This window comes from Miniopterus schreibersii, assembly GCF_964146895.1.
Source record: "Miniopterus schreibersii genome assembly, chromosome: 6".
Taxonomy (NCBI): Eukaryota; Metazoa; Chordata; class Mammalia; order Chiroptera; family Miniopteridae; genus Miniopterus; species Miniopterus schreibersii.
Window position 1 is genome coordinate 71,599,050 of NC_138107.1, and position 22,042 is coordinate 71,621,091.

Below are 22,042 nucleotides of genomic sequence, written 5' to 3' on the forward strand. Positions count from 1 at the left end.
TTTGCAAGTCTGTGTGCCTCCTGGACAGATAATAGGAAGTATGAAAAAGAATTAAAATTTGAATTTAAAGCATTTTTTTCTTCCCTGGGTAAGAGAATGTCATGGCACATGGAGTCAGTTCAAAAGAAGCCTGTGACGTTATCCGTCTCGTAAAAAGTAAAGCAAATTATTCCATCGAAGTGCAACTGAATCAAATTTGAACTTCCTGAAAATGTACAGTTGATAAACCAGGATTTAAGTTCAAGGGTGCATTCCATGCCTAATCTTCATTTTACAACTTTTGGAGATAAATTTTCCTCTGCACTGAAATCTTTCAGAGATAGCCCTTTTTGAAAAACAAATTGTTAGAAGTGTGCAACAAATTGGCCAGATGTCTCTGGAGCATAAACACTCTCTTAAAAGAAAGGTAAGAGCTTCTAATAACTACCTCATGCTTTCAAACCACCAGTTTTCTATCCAGGACTTTGAAACAGTAATGTTCAAAGTATTTTTCTTGTCATTGAAAGAGTTGATACAGTTTCTCCAAAGTGCTTCTCTTCTCACAGAATATAGTTTATGTTTGGGGAGAATTTGGCACAGCTTTAGTTACAGCTTCACTGATTTTCTTAGTAGACTCCAACAATAAGTCATTCCCCTCACCCATTTGTCCCTTAGTGTTTATTAGCAGGAATAGACATAAAATGTCAAACGAAAAAAATCCATTATTCATATTAATCTACTTTCTTCAAGACTTCACATCAAGATACCTAAATAATAGCCTTCTTCACAGCTTGCTCCCAAACTGGCAGCCATCCCTTAGGAAGTTTTTACAAACACCCCAAAGTTCATTATCAGCTCACTTACCCTTTCCAGCCCAAATGTATCACTGCAGGATAAGTGTATTTAATTCTTGCTTATCTAAAAAAAAATAAAATAATTGCTGGGCACAAAAATCATCAGCCTGTGACATGAATCTAGTTTTGCTCCCTTCCAGAAACTGTTATTTTTTAAGTTGCAGACCTTAAAAAAATAGACAGCAGAAATCTGTTCAGTGGTATTTGTTACTGTGATTGTTGCTATCCTGCAAACAGCCTGACCAGCCTACAAACTCAGGTGTAGCACAAAAGCACACCTTCTCCCTTTCCCCCCAGAAGGAAAGCTCCAAGAAGCAAAATCTTTACAGCTTAATAGCCTGGTACATGGTAAGGCCATCGTTCTGAGTCTTAATCACTATCCTATTCCAGACCCCAAAAAAATAAAATTTCCGTGGTTATTTTGCACATATCTCCGTAGTTACACACACACACACACACACACACACACACACACACACACACACACACACACGTTTCAGAAAGTATTGGCCAATGCCCATTTCACATGGTTCTTTTAGTCTAAAAATAACTTTAACTTTCATGTCTTACCAATACTGAGAAAAGGGAGGGCAAATGAAAGAAAACTAGTCTGGGAATCAGTGGGGAAACGTTTAACAGGCCTGCTGGGTGTTCTCTTAGGGCTATCTTGGATCTCAGATTAAGTTATTACGCTTTCTGTGTTCTAGTCCTGGGTCACTTGTGCATGAGGACAAAGGGAACTTCGACTTGATATTTCTGTCATCCCTGCTGTGGGAAGAGTCCTTTTCCTGGTTTATAACATCAATCACTCTCGCAATAAATCTTGGTGGTGGATATGGTCATTTAAATCTCCACCTGCACAAACAACAGAAAATAAGAGCGCTCATAAATCTCTACACTGGTGATTAACAAATTTTGAATCCTAGGCAAAGATATTATGGTGGTGGTGGTGGGGGGGGTCTCGCTAATTCATTAATAAAGACTGATTTGCTGACAATCTGTTTAGTTTACAGCATAGGGGGAAAGCAAACAAGACCCTGCTAACAAAACAAAACGTTAGAGGTTAGTGAATTCCCAGCTGAGCCGAGGATTAGAGATATGATATCTTAATGCAGGAGAGGGGCGCAGACTCCCAGCCAAACGCTCAGACACGGCTCTTACACGTTAGCCCCTCAACCTCAGCGCCTAACCGCGAGGAGATAAAACCTGGCAGAGAGCTAGGAAGAGAGATTCACGCATTCACTCTACCCAGGTTCATCTCTTCAGTTTCATTGCATCCCTTCGTTCCTGGCTCCCCTTGCTTTCTCGCCTGCTCCTCATATTTTCTTATTCTCTGGTAAAGATGGTCCAGGCTGGGGTGGGGTCAGGAAAAATTTGCCAAAGGGATAATGCTGTTTAGTGTTTTGGAATGTCAGCTTCACAGGAGGAGCCCTGGTAGCAGAGAAGATGTAAAGAGAAGGCAAAAGGAGCAGCACCGGGAGGGAGAAAACAAGAAGCCCCAGGCAAGCTGGAGCTGAGAGCAACTAAGATTCTTAGGACAATATCAAAAACATTTCTAGAAAGAAATGCAGGGAAAAGTTTTCATTCCATTAAGAAAAGCTTATCACCTAACAAAATACTTTCGGCACACTCGTGGTAGTCCGCCCACTCCCGCACTCCCACTGCGTGTGAGATTGTGCATGGTGGTGTGTCTGTGTCCACACGGGAAGGTGTGTCTGTGTCCACACGGGAAGGCGTGTCTGTGTCCACACGGGAAGGCCTGTCTGTGTCCACACGGGAAGGCGTGTCTGTGTCCACACGGGAAGGCCTGTCTGTGTCCACACGGGAAGGTGTGTCTGTGTCCACACAGGAAGGTGTGTCTGTGTCCACACAGGAAGCTCCTTGATATCTTTCAAGCCACCAGGCGCAGGTGAATTTGTTGTCACTTTTTCTGACATCCCCCTAAAGAGCGTATGGAGCGCTTGTTTTCTTAATTTATCCCAGTTAAGGCTGGAAAGATATCTGGGTAAGACTGTAGTCTCACAGGCTGTTGGCAGGAGGTAGTTGATCTCTGCCTGGATTTTAATTGGCGTTTTCTTGGGGAGGGCGAAGGGGGGCGGGAAAGGAGGCAAGAGGGGTGTTTGAGAGATTGGTGGGTGAAAGGCCCGGGAAGAACAAAAGATCTGGTCGTTTTACTCAAGTTCGCTACGTACAACCAGCTGCGACCTCTCAGGAGGGAAAGCAGGCCCTAGGAGACGGGCGACGGGCGGTGAGCGCCGGAGAGGGGTGTCTGTCGTGCGCCCCGCGCCTCGTGGGCCCAGCCCCGAGTGGAAGAAGGTGATGGTATCTACGCGTGGCGGTGAGTTGATTTACATCACCAGTTGGAAACCACGGGCCTGTGAGTGAGAGTTTCCCTCCGGTCGAGCGAGGGGTCGAGGCGCGTCGCTGGGGCCCGGCAGGCCCCTCCCCTGGGCTGCAAGGATCCGCCTCTCAATCCCCCAGATAAATTCCTAGTGTCCACCGAATTCCTCAGCGCGCTCTCACTCCTCTGGGGCCGCGACTCCGGGGGTGGGGAGGCGGCGGCGGGCTCCTTCCCAAAGACGCCCTGGCCGTGCCTCCGGCGAAGGCGAAAGGGGTGTGAGACCCAACCGGGACCCCAGCTGCAACTCCCCGCTGGAAGGGGCTGCGCCACACTGCGGGGCAGGGGGCCCGCCGGTGTCCGGGTCTCTTCCTCCTCTCTCCCGCCCCGCTCTCCCTCCCATCCTCTCCCGCGAACATGTCCACCGGGTCCCTCAGCGACGTGGAGGACCTCCAAGAGGTGGAGATGCTGGACTGCGACGGGCTGAAAATGGACCCGAACAAGGAGTTCGCGACTTCCAACGAGAGCACCGAGGAGAGCTCCAACTGCGAGGCCGGGTCTCCCCAGAAGGGCCGCGGCGGCCTGGGCAAGAGGAGGAAGGCGCCGGCCAAGAAGAGCCCCCTGAGCGGGGTCAGCCAGGAGGGGAAGCAGGTCCAGCGCAACGCGGCCAACGCGCGCGAGCGCGCCCGCATGCGGGTGCTGAGCAAGGCCTTCTCCAGGCTCAAGACCACCCTGCCCTGGGTGCCCCCGGACACCAAGCTCTCCAAGCTGGACACGCTGCGACTGGCGTCCAGCTACATCGCCCACTTGAGGCAGATCCTGGCCAACGACAAATACGAGAACGGTTACATCCACCCGGTCAACCTGGTAAGTTGTCCTGGGCGGCTGCGGCGGTGCGGGGGGGCCCCCGCCCAGGGCGCCCGCGGTGGGGCCCGCGGCCGGGACCCCCGCACCGCCGCCACCGCGCGCCCGGCGCCTCTGGGGACCGCGGCTGGAGATCCCCACACGGCCCTCGCGCTCTGCCCCACGAGCCTGCCGAGCGGGATGATTTATGGGAGTGTTTGACGTGGCAGCCCAATTAGGAGCCTGCGAGCGCGCTGAGCTGGCAAACGGGAGAATCCCCTGGTGCCCGCGCCGCGAGGGCTGGAGGGAGGGACTGGCGCGGGACGGGGAACCCGGCCCCGCGCCGCGCGCCACCGAGGCGTTTTAGTAATCCTCCAATTCTTCCTCTAGCTAAAGAGGAGAACTCGATTTTTCCCCCTCTAATTCTTGTAAATGAAACCACTCAACGCTCTCTCTTTCTCCAGCATGTGTAGGACCCTTAGGCTCGGACACATCACGTCCCGCATAATTGTCAAATGACAAGTCCCGGCTGCTTAAATATTCTGCGCTCCGCCTATAGGTGGGTTAGCGTTTTCAAACCCCAGAAGTTCTAGCAATTTTCAGCATAATCAGTACATTCTCACGAGTCCTGGTGCAACACATAATATTAAAAAGGCCACTCTCGTTCAAGACTTAAGAGCGTTTTAATTTTTTTTATTTTTACAAGACACGCTCATCGAGCCTCATGTTTTTCTCAAATGCGTCTTGCTGTTTAAGAAATATATTTGACTCCTTTTTTTCGTTCGATTTCATTGTAGAACTTAAGAGGCTCTAAAGAAAAACAGCTCCCTAGCCCCTGTGTTTATATATGATAAGGAGAGGTTTTCCTCTCCAAAGCCGTCTTATCTGCCAGCGCGCGGGAGACGGGGCTGAAGATTCGAATCGTCTTCTCGCTGAGTTTCAGGAATTGGGGGGAGGGGGTGCGACACCACATTTTGCCTCGAAAAATACTTTCCCCTCCCATTAAAAGCTTATTTTTCGAATGAGATGAGTAAACAGCTTTTGAAAATCTGGAAGGCGAATGAAGGTGGTGCCCTCCCTGACAATCTGCTGCTTCCTTTATCTCTGAACAAGAAACTGAAGTGAACTTTTTTTAGAAAACGTCAGGGAAGCGAAGGTTATCCTTGCTCAGCCCAGTAGGAAGACGATCCTAAATAAAATATGCGCGCATATTCGTCCGTTAGTGTTATTATTTTTCCCCTTAAGAGGTGGAGATTAATTTAGAAACCGCTTTCGAAGCCCGCATCTGTGACGGAGGAAACTAAAGCGGGCCCGGGGAACCGATGGGGTGAAAGCTGGAGGTCCAGGGAACCTGACCAGGGCCCCAGAAGAGGGGCTGGGAGGGCGCCTCGCCTCAAACCCGGTGCCCAGCTGCCGAGAAGTCCTTCTGGGTTTCCCGCTGGGTCTCAGGACTGTGCCATGACACTGGGCCACTTGGGGCCTTCCGAAGGGCCTCCTCTCTGGGGTTTCACTTTCAGCCCAAGCGGGGATCTCCTCTTTGCCCTGCCACCCGAGCGGTGCTTTGGCGCCAGGGCTGCCTTTTGCTTTATGCAGCCACGAGGCTCAGCTGCAGAGATGGCTGGTCCGTGAGACTCACCGCCTGCCCCCCTGCGCGCCCTCTCCTCCCGTCTCAGCCCCCGAGCCCACCCCGACCCTCCTCCATGGCCACTTACCGCCTCCACCCTCTTCTCTCCTGCAGACGTGGCCCTTTATGGTGGCCGGGAAGCCCGAGAGTGACCTGAAAGAAGTGGTGACCGCGAGCCGCCTGTGTGGAACCACGGCGTCCTGACCTTGGAGGTGCGAGTCTGGGAAAGGCGCGCTCCCGGGGGGAACAGCCCCGGGAAGGCGACCCCTGCCCGCCCTGCTCTCTGTCTCTGCTCCCCCTGCAAAGCTCCTCTCCCTGGCCCACCCTGCGAGAACACTTTACAGCGACGAGGAGACTCCTTTCCAAACCAGAGGAGATCGAGTGTACTTACAGAGATTCCCATCTATTTAACTTTATTAATTTCTACCGTGAATGACTCTGCAGCCTTGCTGGTCCAAGTGCAATATGTAATTATAAATATATGAATAGCTAATAAGAGCCTATCAATGTGTATCTTTTGTACAATGTGTTGTAAAGTGTAGATCATAGAATAGCTGACTTTGACAGTCACCTTTATAAAGTAATTCACTTAAAGATATATATATATTTTTCAAACAAGTTTTGCTACTTTCGAAAATAAATCTTTCTTTATATTGCTAGAAGTCCTGACATTGGTGTGATTTAAAAAATATATCTATTTGGAATAGAAAAGTGAGTAACTGTGGGAAAGCTTGATAATAAAAGTGGCTCTTTTGACCCTCAATCCAAACGTCTAGAGACAGAAGAAGATTAAATTCATTTCCACTGTGAAGGTCCAGATCATATTCTGCACTGAAACGTGGCAGGGGGCGCGCGCCTCTGATCTCTCAGGTTTCCAGGTGACTTTGAATACAATTAGAAATATTGTAACCAAACAAAGAAAGGGCCGGGTTAAAGTTATTATTAGTTACACAGTTCAAGAGATAAGCACTCCAGAAAAGGGAGATCGGATTATCCCGTGTTCCGCGGTGTAGCCGCTGACCTGGGTAGGAAGGCGCACTGGGCGTCTTACAACCTTCCGTGGGAGGGCACGTAGCCCCCGGTTACAAACCAATGAAGAAATACTGGGAGCTATGAGAAATGTAAAATCCATAATCCTTGGGAGGTATTTTCCGGTTTTCAAAGTGCTGCAACGTACACTATGTATTTCTTATTGACAATTCATTGTAACGACGCGCCTCGCCCGCCTTTTGGTTCAGGTTAGCCCGTGCACGCAGCTCCCGCCGCCACTTCCGGCGGGCTGGGCTTTAATTTAAACATCTTCCAGGCTACGGAACAGCTCCTTGGGGAAGATTAAGTTGAGATAAACAGAGAGGCAAGGCCGGGGAGCCTGGGACCCGGTCCCCTTGCTGCCCCGGCGCAGCCCGCGGCGGCCGATGAGCCAGATGCCACCGAGGCTGTTTAATGTTCGGGGTTATGACCGCAGTGTTTACACGACGTCTTCGGTTATTTATACTGTTAGTCCTCGCAGAGGGCCTTGAAACTTCCGCTTCTTTTGCTCTTTCTTTTCAATTTTTTTTTTCTTCTTCATTTTCTCCGTTCGGTTTAGTACCTGGAGTAAAAGCTCCCCCGCTTCCTTTCCTTCCAGCGCTTAGCTCCTACTAACCCCAAAGGTGGATTAGGGGTGGAGCCCTCAGCTGGGCCTCAAAGAAGGGGCTTGTCAGGGAGAGAGAACCCTCGTGCCCGGGAGCGTTCTCTGCCAGGCTCCCCTACCACCTCCCACTGCATGCATTCTCCTGGGCTGGGATGGCGGGGGTTCCTCAGGCACCTGCCTGCCCTGTGCCCCTCAGGGGCCCTTTGGGGTGTCCTTCTACCCTTCCACTTCCCACCCCCACACTTGACCTTCAAGGGCGCATTTTAAGATCTGGCCACCTCCTAATTTCCCAAATTCTCCTACCAGAGGACACTGCCCTCACCTCCACCCGCCCAGAGTTCAAGTGTGAGATGTGAGGTTTCTGTATTTCGGTTCAGCCCGTTTTCTAAGCTCCCACTGAGGGTTTTTATAAAGCAGAGCTCAAATTCTGAGCACTCGATGCAGGCGGACCCGCAGAGAAAAAACTTCGTGCTCATTCTCTGAGGATCCCAAACTGCAAACAGATTAAAAAAAAAAAAAAAAAAAGACCCTGTTTCCTAACTACAATTTGAAACCTTGGCTTTAAGCTTGAGACCTGAGGCTGTGACTATGACAGACATGGGTTAAGCCCTGGTTCTGGGTCTAGCTTTTTCGTAAAAGGAAAAAGGACCGTATCCTCAGTTTTCCCATCTCTGCCAATGGGGATAAAGGTGATAATAATGATAATAATAATACTTTTCCTCTTTTGCCTCACAAAGCGTTAATGGGTTCAAATTAGGTTATATTTGTGTAATTAATTTCTGAAGGGAAAGGTCCTTGGAAATATCCGTTACTTTTATTAAGTGGCGGGTGTTGAGCTGTCTATTCCAGACCAGACCTGAAAGTGTGTCAGGCAGGAAGCTCAAAAGCGTGTTTGTTTATAACGGACAGGGGGTGGTCTTTTTACTGCATGAATCAAAACACCTCCCTTGGATGCTATGTTTAACCTCACATTTCTCTCTCTCTCTCTCTCTCTCTCTCTCTCTCTCTCTCTCTCACACACACACAACCCACACCCCTTTACCCTTCTCTAATGTTCTCCGAATTTGTCCATAGCTCTTTACAAACATGACTGCTTCCTAGAAATCTTGAATCCAGAAAAATTTATAGAGCAGAGATCGAGTGTGGGACTAGCAGATAGAAGGGCTACATGGGTGTCTGGCTGCTGGGAAGCCCCACCCATAAGGGCCTCAGCTCTGCGCCCCCGGGTGCACTGGACATCGCACAGTTGTCCACTGAAAGGAACACACAACGTAGTGGGAATTACTGTGCTGTGGCCACCACTAGCCCAAAGAACGTGAAAACCTGACCGCCCCCCACCAGCCCACACAGGCATCCGCAGTCGAAGCATCTCTCCTTGCCCAGGGACTCTTACACCAGATCACCAGCACCTCACGCCTGCCACACCCTTCTTCCACGTCTGTTGTTTTCCTGGAGTCTGCCCCTGAGGGCTCCACCGCCAGCCCACCTGTGCCCAGCCCGCCTGTGCCCAAGACACACACATTGGTGTGTCCTGATTGAATAGGCAGCTAGGCTGCCTGAGGAGGAAAGGGGGCCCCCTTGCCACAAGCCACTATATTTAGGAGTGAGGGTGGGGGGTTCTCTCTGTGGCCTCTTGGTTATGAAAATTATCTTAGAAGGTGCGTTTAGAAAGAACCGGGAGACCATCTGGAACAGGCTGTAGAAGCCTGGGAGGAGAGTGAAGTGTTTCAAATTAGCGTGTGTCTGGGAGTTCTCAGGAGTGGACAGATACTGAACACGGACTGTAGCTGAGGAAGTCCCGTCTCTCTTGCTCTCTCATTGCTTATATGGGTTTTTTTTTTTTTATCGAGTAACTCCTGCTTCTAGCAGGTTTTCCCACCGTCAAATCAGCGACTTCTTTCTAAAGACATGTGGTAACAAGGTCCATACTGGCTGGTTATACACAGTGACCAGTGGGAAACGCTGCCCAGCAGACGTTGAAGCCAGTGGTTTTTCGGTGCGTATCAGAATCGCCTGGACGGCTGGTGGCAATAAGGTTTTGGGTCCCATCCACCTGAGCTCCAGATTCAAGAGATCTGGGGTGGGGCCCCATAATGTGTGTTTCTAGCAAGTTCCCAAGGGATACTGCTGCTGTGCTGGTCCCGGGACCACACTTTGAGAACCACTGTTTTGGGATCTGTCTCATTAGAGAAACAAAAGAAGTTAATACAGAGGGAAAGAAAATATTTGGGAACTTTTTCTTAAGAGGCTGCACATTCTGGGCTCCAGTTTCATTTACTTTTCTATTCACGCCACGGTGGCATGCAGTGCGTTCTTAACGCTTAAATGATATGGTTGTGGAATCAAACCATTCATCCTCGGAAAATAAAGGGTTTTGCTGCCCCGGCGTGTGGATGTGTGTGCGCTCCTTTCCGGCGCTCAAAGACGGATTCCAGTCATCAGGTGATGAATTAAGGACCTGACTGGGTTTGGGCCCCGGCTGCTGTGGCCTCCGCGGCGACCCCCAAAAGGGAGAGAAATCTGGGAACCCAGAACCCGAGCCTGGGTTGCGCAGAGGATCCCTGGGGCCGGGCCAGCAGAGATTTTCCCTTCACCCCAGTGGAAGAAGGTGGTTTTTTCCTGTTTGGGGCCCTAGACGTCCAGCTCCTGGAAGTCGGTCTGCGGCTGGGGTGCAGAGGTGCCGGAGTGAGGGCGAGCGGGGAGTGCGCGCGGGGTGGAGGGGGCAGGAGGGGACCCGAGCCCAGAAGCGGAGTCGGGAAGGACCCCTCGGTGGCTCTTCTGTTCACCCCCCTTACCGTCTCCCTCCACCCCCAGAGTTAGAGGGAGAAGGCGGGAGGAAAGGAAGGAGGCTCGGCGATCCGAGCCCCGGCCCACAGCCTCCAGGGTCACGGTCCCTCCCGGTGCGCACGCCGCTGCGGACGCGCCCCACGCGCGGCCCCGGGGAGGCTCTGGGGTCACGACCGCACACTGCCGGGAGGGGATTCGCGGGCCCCACGCAGCTGGCGCGCCCAGCTTCCTTTCCTAGCTTTCCACTCTTCGCTCCAAGGCGCGCTCTGCCCTTGGAAACTGCGGTGGCGCCTGCGGCGTTTCCGAGAGCCCAGGCGGCTTCCCCGCGGGTCTTGCCCCGCGCCTTCGGTCCTTAGGCCAGGGCAGGCTCCGCCCGCGCCCCCTCGTGCGGGTTCACGGCAGGAGCAGCCCCTCGGAGGCCTGGGCTTGAGATCCCCCCCAGGGCGGAGGGAGGGGAGGGGTGGCGAGGGCGCAGAGGACCGCGGTCCGGGACGCCCGGGGAGCAGCGTCCCGTCAGCGCCGCACCCGCCGCCGTCGTGGTGCCTGGCACCCCAGGAGTCACACGATCCTTATCTCAGGCTTCGGCGAAGACAGCAGATAAGACAGAGGGCAGCTGGAACTAAGAATTGACAATGGGGCTGTTGCTGTGCTGGAACTGAAACGGAACCTGTCTTGCCCAAGTCTGGGAGCATGTTTGTGCAAAGAAGACAGCAAGCATTCAATAAAAGTAAATTCAGAAAAAGCGCGCGGCCAGCAGGCGTGGTGGGACTGGATGCCATCAAGGAGGCAGGTGTATGCACTGCCCGCCCTGAGGCTCAGGGGAAACCGCTTCTTTCCCTTTCCAGTTGAAGGTGACATCATTAGTTTTGAATTTATATGGCCCAGAGATCAGAATCATTCGCTTAAAGGGTGCTTTGAAGAGTGGAAATAATTTGAAACACTGTAAGAATAAAACGTTCCCGGGAATTTATTTTTAAATTAATACAGCTGGTGATAAGGAAGGAGTTTGTTGCCTTTTACTGATTCATGTATACATACATCAAGTGAACCGTACACTGGAGAGAGCTCGCGACTGAGCCCTTGGACAAGGTACTTGACCTTTCAGGACCTTGGTTGTTCTGTCTATAAAATGGGTATAACAGTGACTACTTCAGTAAGATGTGCATGTGGGCAATGTCTGGTACATGATAAGCATTGATTAATTTTGGCTTTCTTCCTCTCTTCTCTGCTTCTCCTAGTCATTAGATTACCTGAAAGAATGTGCCTGAAAGAATGATATGCATTTCCCCTAGATAGTTATCTAGTCAATAGTAAACAATTATTAAATTCTTGTGATAATCCAGCAGCTTCAGGTCATCTTGAGTGTGATTAAAACAGGTTATCATTCAGGCCTCGTCTTTCTTCGGTAAGACCTTATCACATGATCTGCAGTGGATCCTGCTCCTAATTCTGTTTTTTCAGCACTTTTCAACTTATCAATAACAGGTAATTATTATTTTCTTTCATTTCTTTACTGAATTTGTACCTTTTTCCACTTGCTCCATGAGGGAAGGGACCATGTCTGGCTGGTTAAAGTTGGTTTCCCTAGCACCTAGCAGGTGACAGGCACATGGTAAGCGCTTGAAGAGAAATGAATGCATGAAGCTTACTAGTAAGCTTCTTAGAGATGCCTCTGTCTGCTAGGTAAGCTCGTGTTGCTTTCTTCAGGTCAGTTGTATGTATGCCTCTTGTTCTATCAGCTATAGTTGCCTGGGGATGGGTGAGCAGGTTGGCTGCTGTCTGGGGCAGAATTTTTTGAGATGGGGGCTCTGGGTGCAATGAGAATCCCAAATCTGTTTGCTACAAATGCAATCGATTGCAATCAGGGCTGGGCTGTCTGCATATGGGCCACCTGGTTTTATTCTGCTACACCAATGGGGAGCAATATGTGTTTGGGAAAAGTCATGTTCACAGGTGTTATTGTGTCTTTGATGGGGGGAAGGGTAGAGATAACAACATGAAAACATATATTCATAGAACCTAAATGATCTACTTTATGGAACAGGGCAATCATTGAGAAAATCCCCACTTTTTAGTCAATAATATGCAATTATTGGGCATATTTAAGAAATACCAGCAAGACCCGGCTGGGTGTGGTTCAGCAGTTGAGCATCAACCCAGGATCCAGGAGATTGCTGTTCGATTCCCGGTCAGGGCACATGCCTGGGCAGGAGGCAGGTGATCAATGATGACTCTCTCATCATTGATGTTTTGATCTCTCTCGCCCCCCTCCTTTCCTCTCTCTGAAATCAATAAAGATATATTTTTTAAATAAATAAATAAATACCAGCATAGATTCAGCTCATTTACTTTTCCCCTCCATTTGCATTACACAGAACACATTCATATTTCATCTTCAAGACAACCCTAACCAGGAGGTATAATCATCCTCACTTTTCATATAGGGCAACTGAAACTCAGAGAGAGGAAGTAAATCTTGAAAAGTTAGTGAATAAGTAGCAGAAATTTGAGTACAGAATTCTTGTATTTCATTAAAACTGAAAAGAGCTCTTGTCTTGAACATAGAATCCTCAGGATAAAATAAATTAAGGATGATTATAATCCTAAAAAGGAAAGAAATGCTTCTCCAAAAAGCATAACATCATGCTTTTTTTTCAAATAGGATTATTTTATACTTATTTAAAGATCCCTTTTACACTTATTTTATCTTCTATCACCATTAAGGATACAAAAAAAGGAAATTATAAGCAAAATAAGTTAGGCAAAATATTCTAAAAACTGTTTTATATTCAGAGTACAATTCATTCCAAGTTATTTATTCACTCTGTAATTAAAATCTGGTGATTTTCCACTATCAAGTATCAGTTTTTGACTTATAATAAACCATCCCTGAACCCAATGGCTTAAAACAATAAACATTTGTTATTGCTCATGAGTCTGAGGTCAGTTGGGCAGGTCTGTTGATCTGGGATGGACTCTGCTGTTTTCACTGGACTTGGTTATATATCTGTGGTTGGCTGGTGATTTGTCTGAGAGTTAGCTAGTCAAGGATGGCCTCACTCACATGTCTGGTGGCTGGGTGGCTACTGACTGGAGTGAGAAGGGTGACTGATCCACATGTCTCTCCCCATCCAGTAGACTAGCTTGTACTTGTGCTCAGGGAGACTAAGGAGGGAACAGAAGTTCATACGGCCCCTTAGGCCTAGCTTCAGAACTGGTATAGCATCACTTCAGCTGTGTTCTATTGGCTAACACCAGTCACAAGAGCTTCCTATATTCAAGGGATGGGGAGATAGATTTTATCTTTTGATGGGAGAAGCTGCAAAGTCATATTGAATAAAGCATGGATACAGAGAAGGGTAGAAATTTGGGGCCATTTTTAGAATTAACTTGCCATATTAAGGTTTCTCTGAAACTTCTTCATATTGAGAGTCCAGACTTTCTGAATCATTTTTCACTTTGAATTGTCAGTATCTAGTGATTTACTACCCAATTTTGTCCTCAGGGTCATTAAGAACATTCCTTAGAAGAGTTCTTCTCTATTGTCACTGTGATTTTTCCCCCCAAGCCACTGATACCTGTTCTGAAAATTTCAATGCTTCCCTTTTTTGATTTTATTAGAAAACATAAATTAATCATCCCAACCTTTTTTTACCTATTTTTAGAAATTTAGAGGCTTTTCTGACTCTAGTTCTGTTGTTTGGCATATTAGATCTTAATCCCCAAAAACTGTAAATGTTACTTTATTTGGAAAAAGGGTTCTTGCAAGTGTGAATAAGTTAAGAATGTTAAGGTGCAGAGATTAACCTTGATTATTTGTGTGGGCCCTAAATACCATTACAAATACACTTATAAGAGAAAGGAAGAAGGAGATTCAATACACAGAAGGGGAAAAAGTGATGTGAAGACAGAAGTAGACACTAGAGTGATGCAGCCACCAGAGGCTGGAAGAGGCAAGTAATGGATTCTCCTCAAGAACCTCCAAAAGGATTGGGGCCGCACCTATACCTTGATTTTGACCCAGTGCAATTGATGTTGAACTTCTGGTCAACTAAGAAAAAAGAAGTTTCTGTTTTGCTAAGGCACTAAGATTGTGGTCATTTTTTATGACAGTCACAGGAAACTAATTCAGCGTGTGATTGCCAATCCTTAGCACATATCACAATAACAAAATGTAACAGAGTCATCAGGAACCTTTTCAAAGGTTCCTTTCCACATCTAAGGTGGTTTATGGTTTTCTTCCTTTTCTACATTCTGTAAACACTTGGATGTTACTTTGTAAGAAAGTATAGAATTATAGACATTCTTTCAGTGACAAGTGCCTTTGTTCCTACACACTCCTTTTCTATTTCCTTGCCTTTCTGTGTAAAACAGAATAACATTTTATATTTACTGTTTATATTAAAAAATAATATTTTTCCAATACTGAATCAGAGTGTAATCTTTTAAAAGACATTTTTACTGGCAATTAAACCCAACATGGGTAATACCAACACTAGATAATTCAAAGAAACCAATGTTGAGATGCATCCCAATTTTAGAAATGTGTGCATGTGAAAAATGCTGCATCTTAGAATGCTGATATACAATGGCTCGTTTCATTCCACGCATCATCACTGAGCATACACTGTGTGCAGGACCCTGTGCACTGGAAATCGATAAATAAGATGACACCCTGCTGACCTCCAGCTCAGTCTTCCTCCCCAGTAATTGCAGAATCTCTTCTATGCAAGGGCCTGGAAGGGTAGGGCAATCTTGTATTCTGAAAAGCACCAAGTGTGCCAATTTCCAGAAAGATGGGCTACCAGGACATGCTGCTTGGCCCTGCCACACTCCAGCCACTGGGCTACAGGCACCTCAGACTGCCATTCACGAAGCTAGTGCAGCATGGAGTGCTCCCAGCTGCTTCTACCCCAGACTAACTCATCTCCCGATAGTGGGCAAATACCTGGGGAAGCGATTTCAAAGGTTCCTTTCCACATCTAAGGTAGTGTACTAGAGGTTTTTATTTTCCTACGGCTAAAATGGAATCTCAGGCCGTTTGGAGATTGACTAAATAAAATGGGTCATCATTTTGCTAGACTGATATAGCCAGCCATTTTACAAATAATGTGCTCTCAGTCCTAAGGAAAAAAAATAGAATATGAAAGGTGCATTAGCAAAAACTTATCTTTACTACTAGAATATGAACACCGAAATTATAAAGGATAGATCATCAGAGTCAGTCATGCCCTGTGAAAACTGAGCTTAACTTCTCATTTCTCACCTGCCAACCCTTCTGCATCAAATCAGAGGCCTCCCCCTCAAACAATTTATTAATTTTCCAGATCTTTTGTCTTCAAAATCTATCTTTTTCTTTTTCTTCTTTTTTGAATCTTATAAATCAACTCACAAATTATAAGGTGCTAAATTTCACTATCTTTCTCATTATTTCATATCAGGTACATTCTAATTTATTAGAATAAGGGTTATAAAAAGTGATATTTTCAAAAGCTCATTGGACGGGCCTGGGTTTTGGGGGCTTTGCCACAAGTTGCTCTGACCCTGAGTTAATCATTTCATCTCTCTGTGTCTTGGTTTCTTCACCAGTAAGATTTCTAAAGTTCCTTATAGCATTTTTTTAAAAAGTCATGACTCTAGAGAGAACTTCCTGTGGTTTTTGAGCCAGGCTGTTGGTATTTGGCCAGATAAATGCCCACCCATTGTCAGCTGGATGTTGCTGGAAGTCCCAGCAATTGTTGGTACCATGACAAGTTTGGGAACCTCTGTTAGCCATGACTCTCAGAACCAAGAAGAACATGAAATTTATTCTAAGACTCTCTTTCATTAGAATGATTTCCTTTTCCACAAGTTACATAATACTTAGAGAAAGTTCAAAAATAAATTATGTGTTTGCATCTATTTAGGTACCAGTCTGACCGTGACCTGGGGTTCAGGGTCATTTCCACCAATGGCTAGAGAAGCAAAAATAGGATGGTGGCTCAAGGGCATGGCATTCTCTGAAGACTTATTAAATCTTCAAAGGATTTAATATTTTTCCATATTTTTTTTCTTCCACCCACGGCCTAGCTAACCACTCCATGATTTCCCAGATTCAGATTGTGCTTGACTTCACACTGTTTCGCTTTAGGCTGTGATGGCCATTTTAAATCTTTGTCTGCATCTTCCAGAAGGAGAACTCTGGGCCAATGGGTGGGACCAACTTTAGGTTCTTCAAATATACCGCCAAATTGCTTCTCAGTTTCCACCCCACCACCAATTTCCCAGGTCACTACTTAAACTCAATTTTAAATGTAACAGTTTTTTTCTCTTGCCCACATAGAGAAGTCTAACCATTGAGCAGATAATGGGGTTAAAATGAATGAGTTTCTCTCTTCTCCGCTAATTCATATTATCACCCCTTTTGGATCAACTTAAAATTTAAAAATAATAATATTTGTTCTTGGGCAAAGGCTGAGAGAGAACATGAAAAAATAAAAACTATTATAACTTTGTAGCTGTTGGGAGAGAGAGTAAACTTGTTTTTGAATTTTTGCCTTTCGATTCCATCTGTAAGAACCTTTAAAAGCAAAATTTTACCTTGTATGACTTACAGGAAAGGCTTTTATCCCCAAAAGAGAAACCTCAAAAATGAGTTGTTGCCAAATTAAAATAAATTCTCTTAACTTTTTTTCTTGATATAAAAATAATCTCTGGCTCTAGCCAGTTTTTCTCAGTGGTTAGAGCGTCGGCCCAAGGACTAAAGGGTCCTGGGTTCGATTCTGGCCAAGGGCACATATCTTGGTTGCAGGCTCGATTCCTGGCCCCACCTGGTCAGGGCATGTCCTGGAAGCAGCCTATCTATGTCTCTCTCACATTGCTGTTTCTCTCTGTTTCTCTCTCCCTTCCATTCTCTCTGAAAAGCAATGGAAAAAATATCCTTGGGTGAGAATTAAAAAAAAAAAAAAAAAATCTGATTATTTTAAAGCATTTGGAAAGAAAAGGTTTACTTCCAGAGACACAGATTAACATAACAAAATAAGGTTAATATTGTATATCTAGTCATAGTCTACTTTTTGTTATTTAATCATATAAAATAAGCTTTTTGCCACATCATACAATTTTTTGAAACATGATTTTTTAACGATTGGGCAATTTTTCATTTAATGCATAAGCCGTAATTTATTTTTGGATTTAAGTTGTTCCTAATTTTTCCTGTGTCAAATAATACTGTATTGAACATCCTTACACATCCTGACATCTTTGGTTACCTCCCAGATTATTTCTTAGGTTAGATTTCTAGAAGTGATTCTTTATAAATGTTGCATAATTGCTCTATAGGAAGGCTGTACTCAAACCCTCACCAGCCGTGTATAAGAAAGTGCATTCTAATGAGTCCTTATGGTGAACACTGAATATTATCCTTATAAATTTTTACTAATTGCATCTTGTTATTTTTTCAGGTTGCTCTCAAACCACATTTTGGTAAATTTACTTATTTGTATTATATAGCTTTTACTGAGAAGAACTGAGATTTTCTGCCCCCAGAATTGTTTAAGGATTGCTCTGAAAGGCAAGCTGTTTCCCTTTGTAGCATTTGGGTTAGGTAGCTGCTGAGCTATTCAGTCAACTGGAGTTAGGCACCACCACCCCCTAGAGGTTCCCTAAATGGTCCGGTCACATTGCTTCATGATTAACTTTTCTGTTAGGATATAATGAGGTACATGTAGAACAGATGCCCAGTTGTACCCCTTGGTTTGCATGGGGCTCAGAAGTTCTGTGATAAATAACTTGAACTCTGTTTACAATTGGAGTTCAGAGATGTACAGACCTGATAACCCACTGGTCCCCAAGTCATCTGGACTGGGGGGAGGGCAATGAGAAAGAGTGGACTGGCCTAAACTGCACAGCAGGGCGTGGATTTGCTCCATGGGACTGAGAAACTAGACCTACCCATCCTCTAAACTAGCCACTGAGGCCTGAAAGAGCAGTGTCCCAGGAGAGCAATTACTGCACTGTGAGAACACTGTTTTTATTTTATTTTATTTTTTAAAAATATGTCTTTATTGATTTCAGAGAGGGAGAGAGAGAGATATAGAAACAATCAATGATGAGTCATTGATTGGATGCCTCCTGCATGCCCCTGACTGGGGATCGAGCCTGCAACTGGGTTATGTGCCCTGGCCAGGAATCAAACAGTGGTCTCCTGGATCATAGGTCTATGCTCAACCACTGAGCCACGCCGGCCAGGTGAGAACAGAGTTTTGAAGAGCAAGTTACCATGACACTTTTCCCAAACACTTTAGCTTGAAGGTATTAGCTTCAGTGTGCATAAGGTAGATTCTAGAGTGGTTCAAGTTGACCTAGTTAAATAAACTAATAACTAAAAAGGCAAACATTTGCAGGTTCCCATCAGTATTAATTTGGCTGTTTAGTAAAATTTATACATCTAAGCCAAGGATGGACTGACAAAAGGGATATAATTGACATAAAGAAGCAAAATCTCTATTCTATATTCAGAACTTCTCAAGAAGATATGAGGGACAGAAGAAATTTTTGTCACCAGAAAGGTACTTTTTTGGTAAAATCAAGTTTATTGGGTTTTCATGAAGGTTGGACAAAGGACCCACCTTGAGAGTCCATGTTCCATTAGAAGACAGAAACCATGTAGTAATCTGAACCAGTAAAGTTTTATTTAAAAAGTTATTAACTACGGAGAAGATTAACTAGAAAAGGAGAACCCTGGGGCTGAGGGAGTATACTCACAGAGGGAACAAACTTGGAAAAGAAGCCCTTACACAAGGCTAGCGTCCAGGCCTTACTGGAGAAGTCCACTGAACAGAGAAGATTCCGGGATTATTCTGGGCCGGAGCTGGGCCGCAGCTGCTCTGAGCAGAGGCTGGCAAGCAAGGAATTTGAGTAGGGACTAGCATACAGGGAACACTCTTCTGGGATCCAGGCAAGCAGAGACTGGAAAATTGAGAACCCTGGCTGGGAATTTTGTAAGGGAAAGACATCCACAAGAGATGTCACCTGAGCAAATCTTGGGTAGAGGTTCCCACAGGGCAGTGCTGTGTTCCACTGGCCACCAGACACTGCTGGCTGCCACATGCGCTGTAGGAGCCTGGTCTACAGAGGCTGGACCACAGGAGGAGACTGTTGGAAGCAGCACAATGGGTGAAACAGAAAGAGTAGCACTTTCCTCTTGCAGTGTCCCTCCAGTGCCCTCTACTGACAAATCTTAACAGTGTGCCAACTGCAACAGAGGGATGCCTAGAAAATCAAGCTCCAGAACAGAGTGGATTTGGAGCTGAGAGGCAATGCATTTTTATTCAGCAGACAGAATAGATTTGTAAATCAACTTCCCAGGTATCTAAATCCCAGGATTGCTCTAGATGCCAAAGAATCCCAAGGGAACATTGAAACTTGTTCTAGAGTAGATGCTTACATATATTATCTCCCTGATGTAGAATAATGTAATATGCATTGTATTTTATATTAAGCAACATATAAGTGCATGCTACCATTCTTTTTATTTTAATATATGAGAAAACTGAAGCTTAAGAACACACAGTTAGTAATGGGTATAAAAATCTGAACGTGGGGAAATAGGTGTTCTGTTCATTAACTCGACCTAATTTCTTGCAGAGAGATTAATTTTGTGTGTGTGATATGCTAAGAAATTTCAGGGTCTAGGCTGAAAATGTGGTGCCTCAACTAAGGCCTTTGAGAAACCCTTCTATCAATCAATTGTTACTTTTTGGATGATACATTTAGATGAATGCCTTAAAAAGGCAATAGAAGTTACAATTTCCTCTATGAAATTCGTTTGTGAGCACACTTAAAGTCTAATTGTACACACATTTCCACTGCTGGGGGATTCTACCGTTTATGGAGCACCGAGTACGTGCGAGGCATTGTGCTAAGTGCTGCATGTGCCTTTTCCTGTGTAATCCTGCCCACAGTCCAGAGGGTAGATACTACTACTCCATTTTTCAGATGAGGAAACTGAAGACTGGAGAGGTTAAATATCTTCACCAAAGTCATCACCTAAGTGGTGGCACTGGAATTTGGATCTAAATAGGTTTGACTCAAAGCTCAAGTTCATGAACACACCATGAGGCCATCTGGTCACCTTCTGTTGTGTCCCTTATTTCAAATGTTCTAGATAGTTAAGTTTTTAAAATATAAAATGAGGTTAATATACTGCTCAGCTTCTTTCAATTAATAAAGGAGATTGCTCCTTTGAGATTATTAGACTACTTTAAGAATATTAAGTGGTCGTACAGGGTGCAGCCCATCCCTAACCCTATTCGATTAGCAGGGGGAGAGTTACTGATTCAGCGTCCCTTGCCCATTCTCATTAAGATGAGGCACTGCAGCCCCATGGGAACCTGATGTGAGCAATTTGCAGTTGTCTAGGATGAGGGCGGGGGCTGATATAGTAAATATTTCTGGAGGACTCAGTTTTCATGGTCTGGCTTCTTACCCTGAGTGTGCTGTTGGAAGCACTGTGTACCCTTGGGCTTCCACTTACGTTTAACCAAAAATAGATCTCAGAGCACATTTCTGTGACACTCAACCTGGAACAGAACTTATATAATTACTAAAAGAAAATCTACTTAATATTTAAATGTTTGCTTCACTTGCCATTCATTAAATTCTATTTAATGTCATTCATATAACATAACTATCACACCAAAAGTACCTGATTGTGAAAAAGGTAGGAACAAAGAGAATTTTAAGAATTTAATATCCTATATTATTTTAATTAATTCGGTTTTAAAAAATAAAATTGTGCATATTTAGACCTATTTTTAAGATTAAAAAAAACACATATATTCTGAAGGGCCTTCTACAGAGGGCTCTGTCCTGGATATCGATCGGTTAATTAATTATGTCTTCCTGGGCGGTCAGGCACCTCCTGGGCTAGATCTAATGGCAGTGCCAGGGGTTCCTTACATAGCCTAAAGAGGGTATCATATTATTGTAAATCTCACTGAGTCCTAATAACAATCGCAAAGGTTGGTAATTGCTGTTCTAATTAATGGCAATTCACCTGCCTGCTTTCCCGGTTCTCACGCTGCGCAATCCGCTCCTCTCGGTCCTACGATCTCGCCACAGGGTGGCAGCCTTGTTTCTCGTTTTTTCTTCTGTATTTTCATGGCAGAGATTCTCACTGTTACTGAGCCGGTGTTGGGTTTCGGAAGAACCTACGGGTGCAGAACCAAGTTCTGGAGAAAACTAGTAGGAAAAGTAGTGTGAGCCTTTGTTTCCTTATTTATAAAACTAAACTGATCTCCAAAGTCCCTTCTAGCTCTAACTGACGATTCTGAAACCAACTTGACACTGAACCTGAATCTACCCATTGTGGCTAGAGGATGGGGGGACAAAGCCTTCGGGAGGGAGCTGAACAGCACGTGCAGAGAGGAGGGAAGGAGTGAAGGAGGGCATGCACTGAGGATGTTCCCCGCATTTTCCAAGTGGAGGCAGGAAAACAAGCCCAGCAAACCTCTTGAACAGTTGAGGGTCGCCAGGACAAAAGAAATTAAGGAAGATTGTGATGGAAGTTATAAATGAGCTAGAAAACACTTGTGATAAGTGTTTAATTTCCATATCCTAGGAAATGTGCTAAAACCGATCCTTATGTATAAAATAACCATCTCAGAGGGAACTTAGAAAAAATCAATTTCTAATGAAAATAATTCTAACGGCTTCTTGGAGGAGAAATACAAAACCACACAATCAAATCAAGGCACAGATTCGGGAGGGAAAAAATAAACACAATACCTGGTCAATAATATTGCAACTCCTCTGAAGAAAAAAATAGATAGCAGTCTGCTACCTGCTTTTATCTCTGGTGTCTGAAAAAGGGGACACAAAGAATTTAAAACTTTCCCTAGCATTGTTCAGGCGAGAAAGTCTTGATCATATTGCATATTATTTTGTCTGTTTGAAGTGAATATACTTTTAAATAAGAGGTGCTATCCTACTTTGATAATGCT

At 45.5% G+C, this 22,042-nt stretch overlaps 1 protein-coding gene across 6 annotated transcripts; it reads left to right on the forward strand.

The window, feature by feature from the left end:
* The first annotated feature begins 2,487 nt into the window (after window positions 1–2,487).
* Window positions 2,488–6,399, forward strand: TCF21 (transcription factor 21). Of its 6 annotated transcripts, none has more exons than XR_013999060.1 (4): window positions 2,537–2,742; window positions 3,014–4,038; window positions 4,479–4,573; window positions 5,753–6,295. XR_013999060.1 is itself a non-coding variant. In XM_081140844.1 (4 exons), exons 3-4 carry the CDS (start codon window positions 3,637–3,639, stop codon window positions 5,840–5,842), a joined length of 492 nt encoding a protein of 163 aa, XP_080996970.1. In that variant the 5' UTR covers window positions 2,689–2,742; window positions 3,014–3,171; window positions 3,609–3,636; the 3' UTR covers window positions 5,843–6,298. The 6 variants fall into 6 exon arrangements, 4 of the variants coding, with proteins under 4 accessions (XP_080996967.1, XP_080996969.1, XP_080996970.1 ...); XM_081140844.1 differs by lacking the exon at window positions 4,479–4,573 and having other exon boundaries at window positions 2,689–2,742; window positions 3,014–3,171; window positions 3,609–4,038; window positions 5,753–6,298; XR_013999061.1 differs by lacking the exon at window positions 2,537–2,742 and adding an exon at window positions 2,745–2,838 and having other exon boundaries at window positions 5,753–6,298.
* The last annotated feature ends 15,643 nt before the right edge of the window (window positions 6,400–22,042 follow it).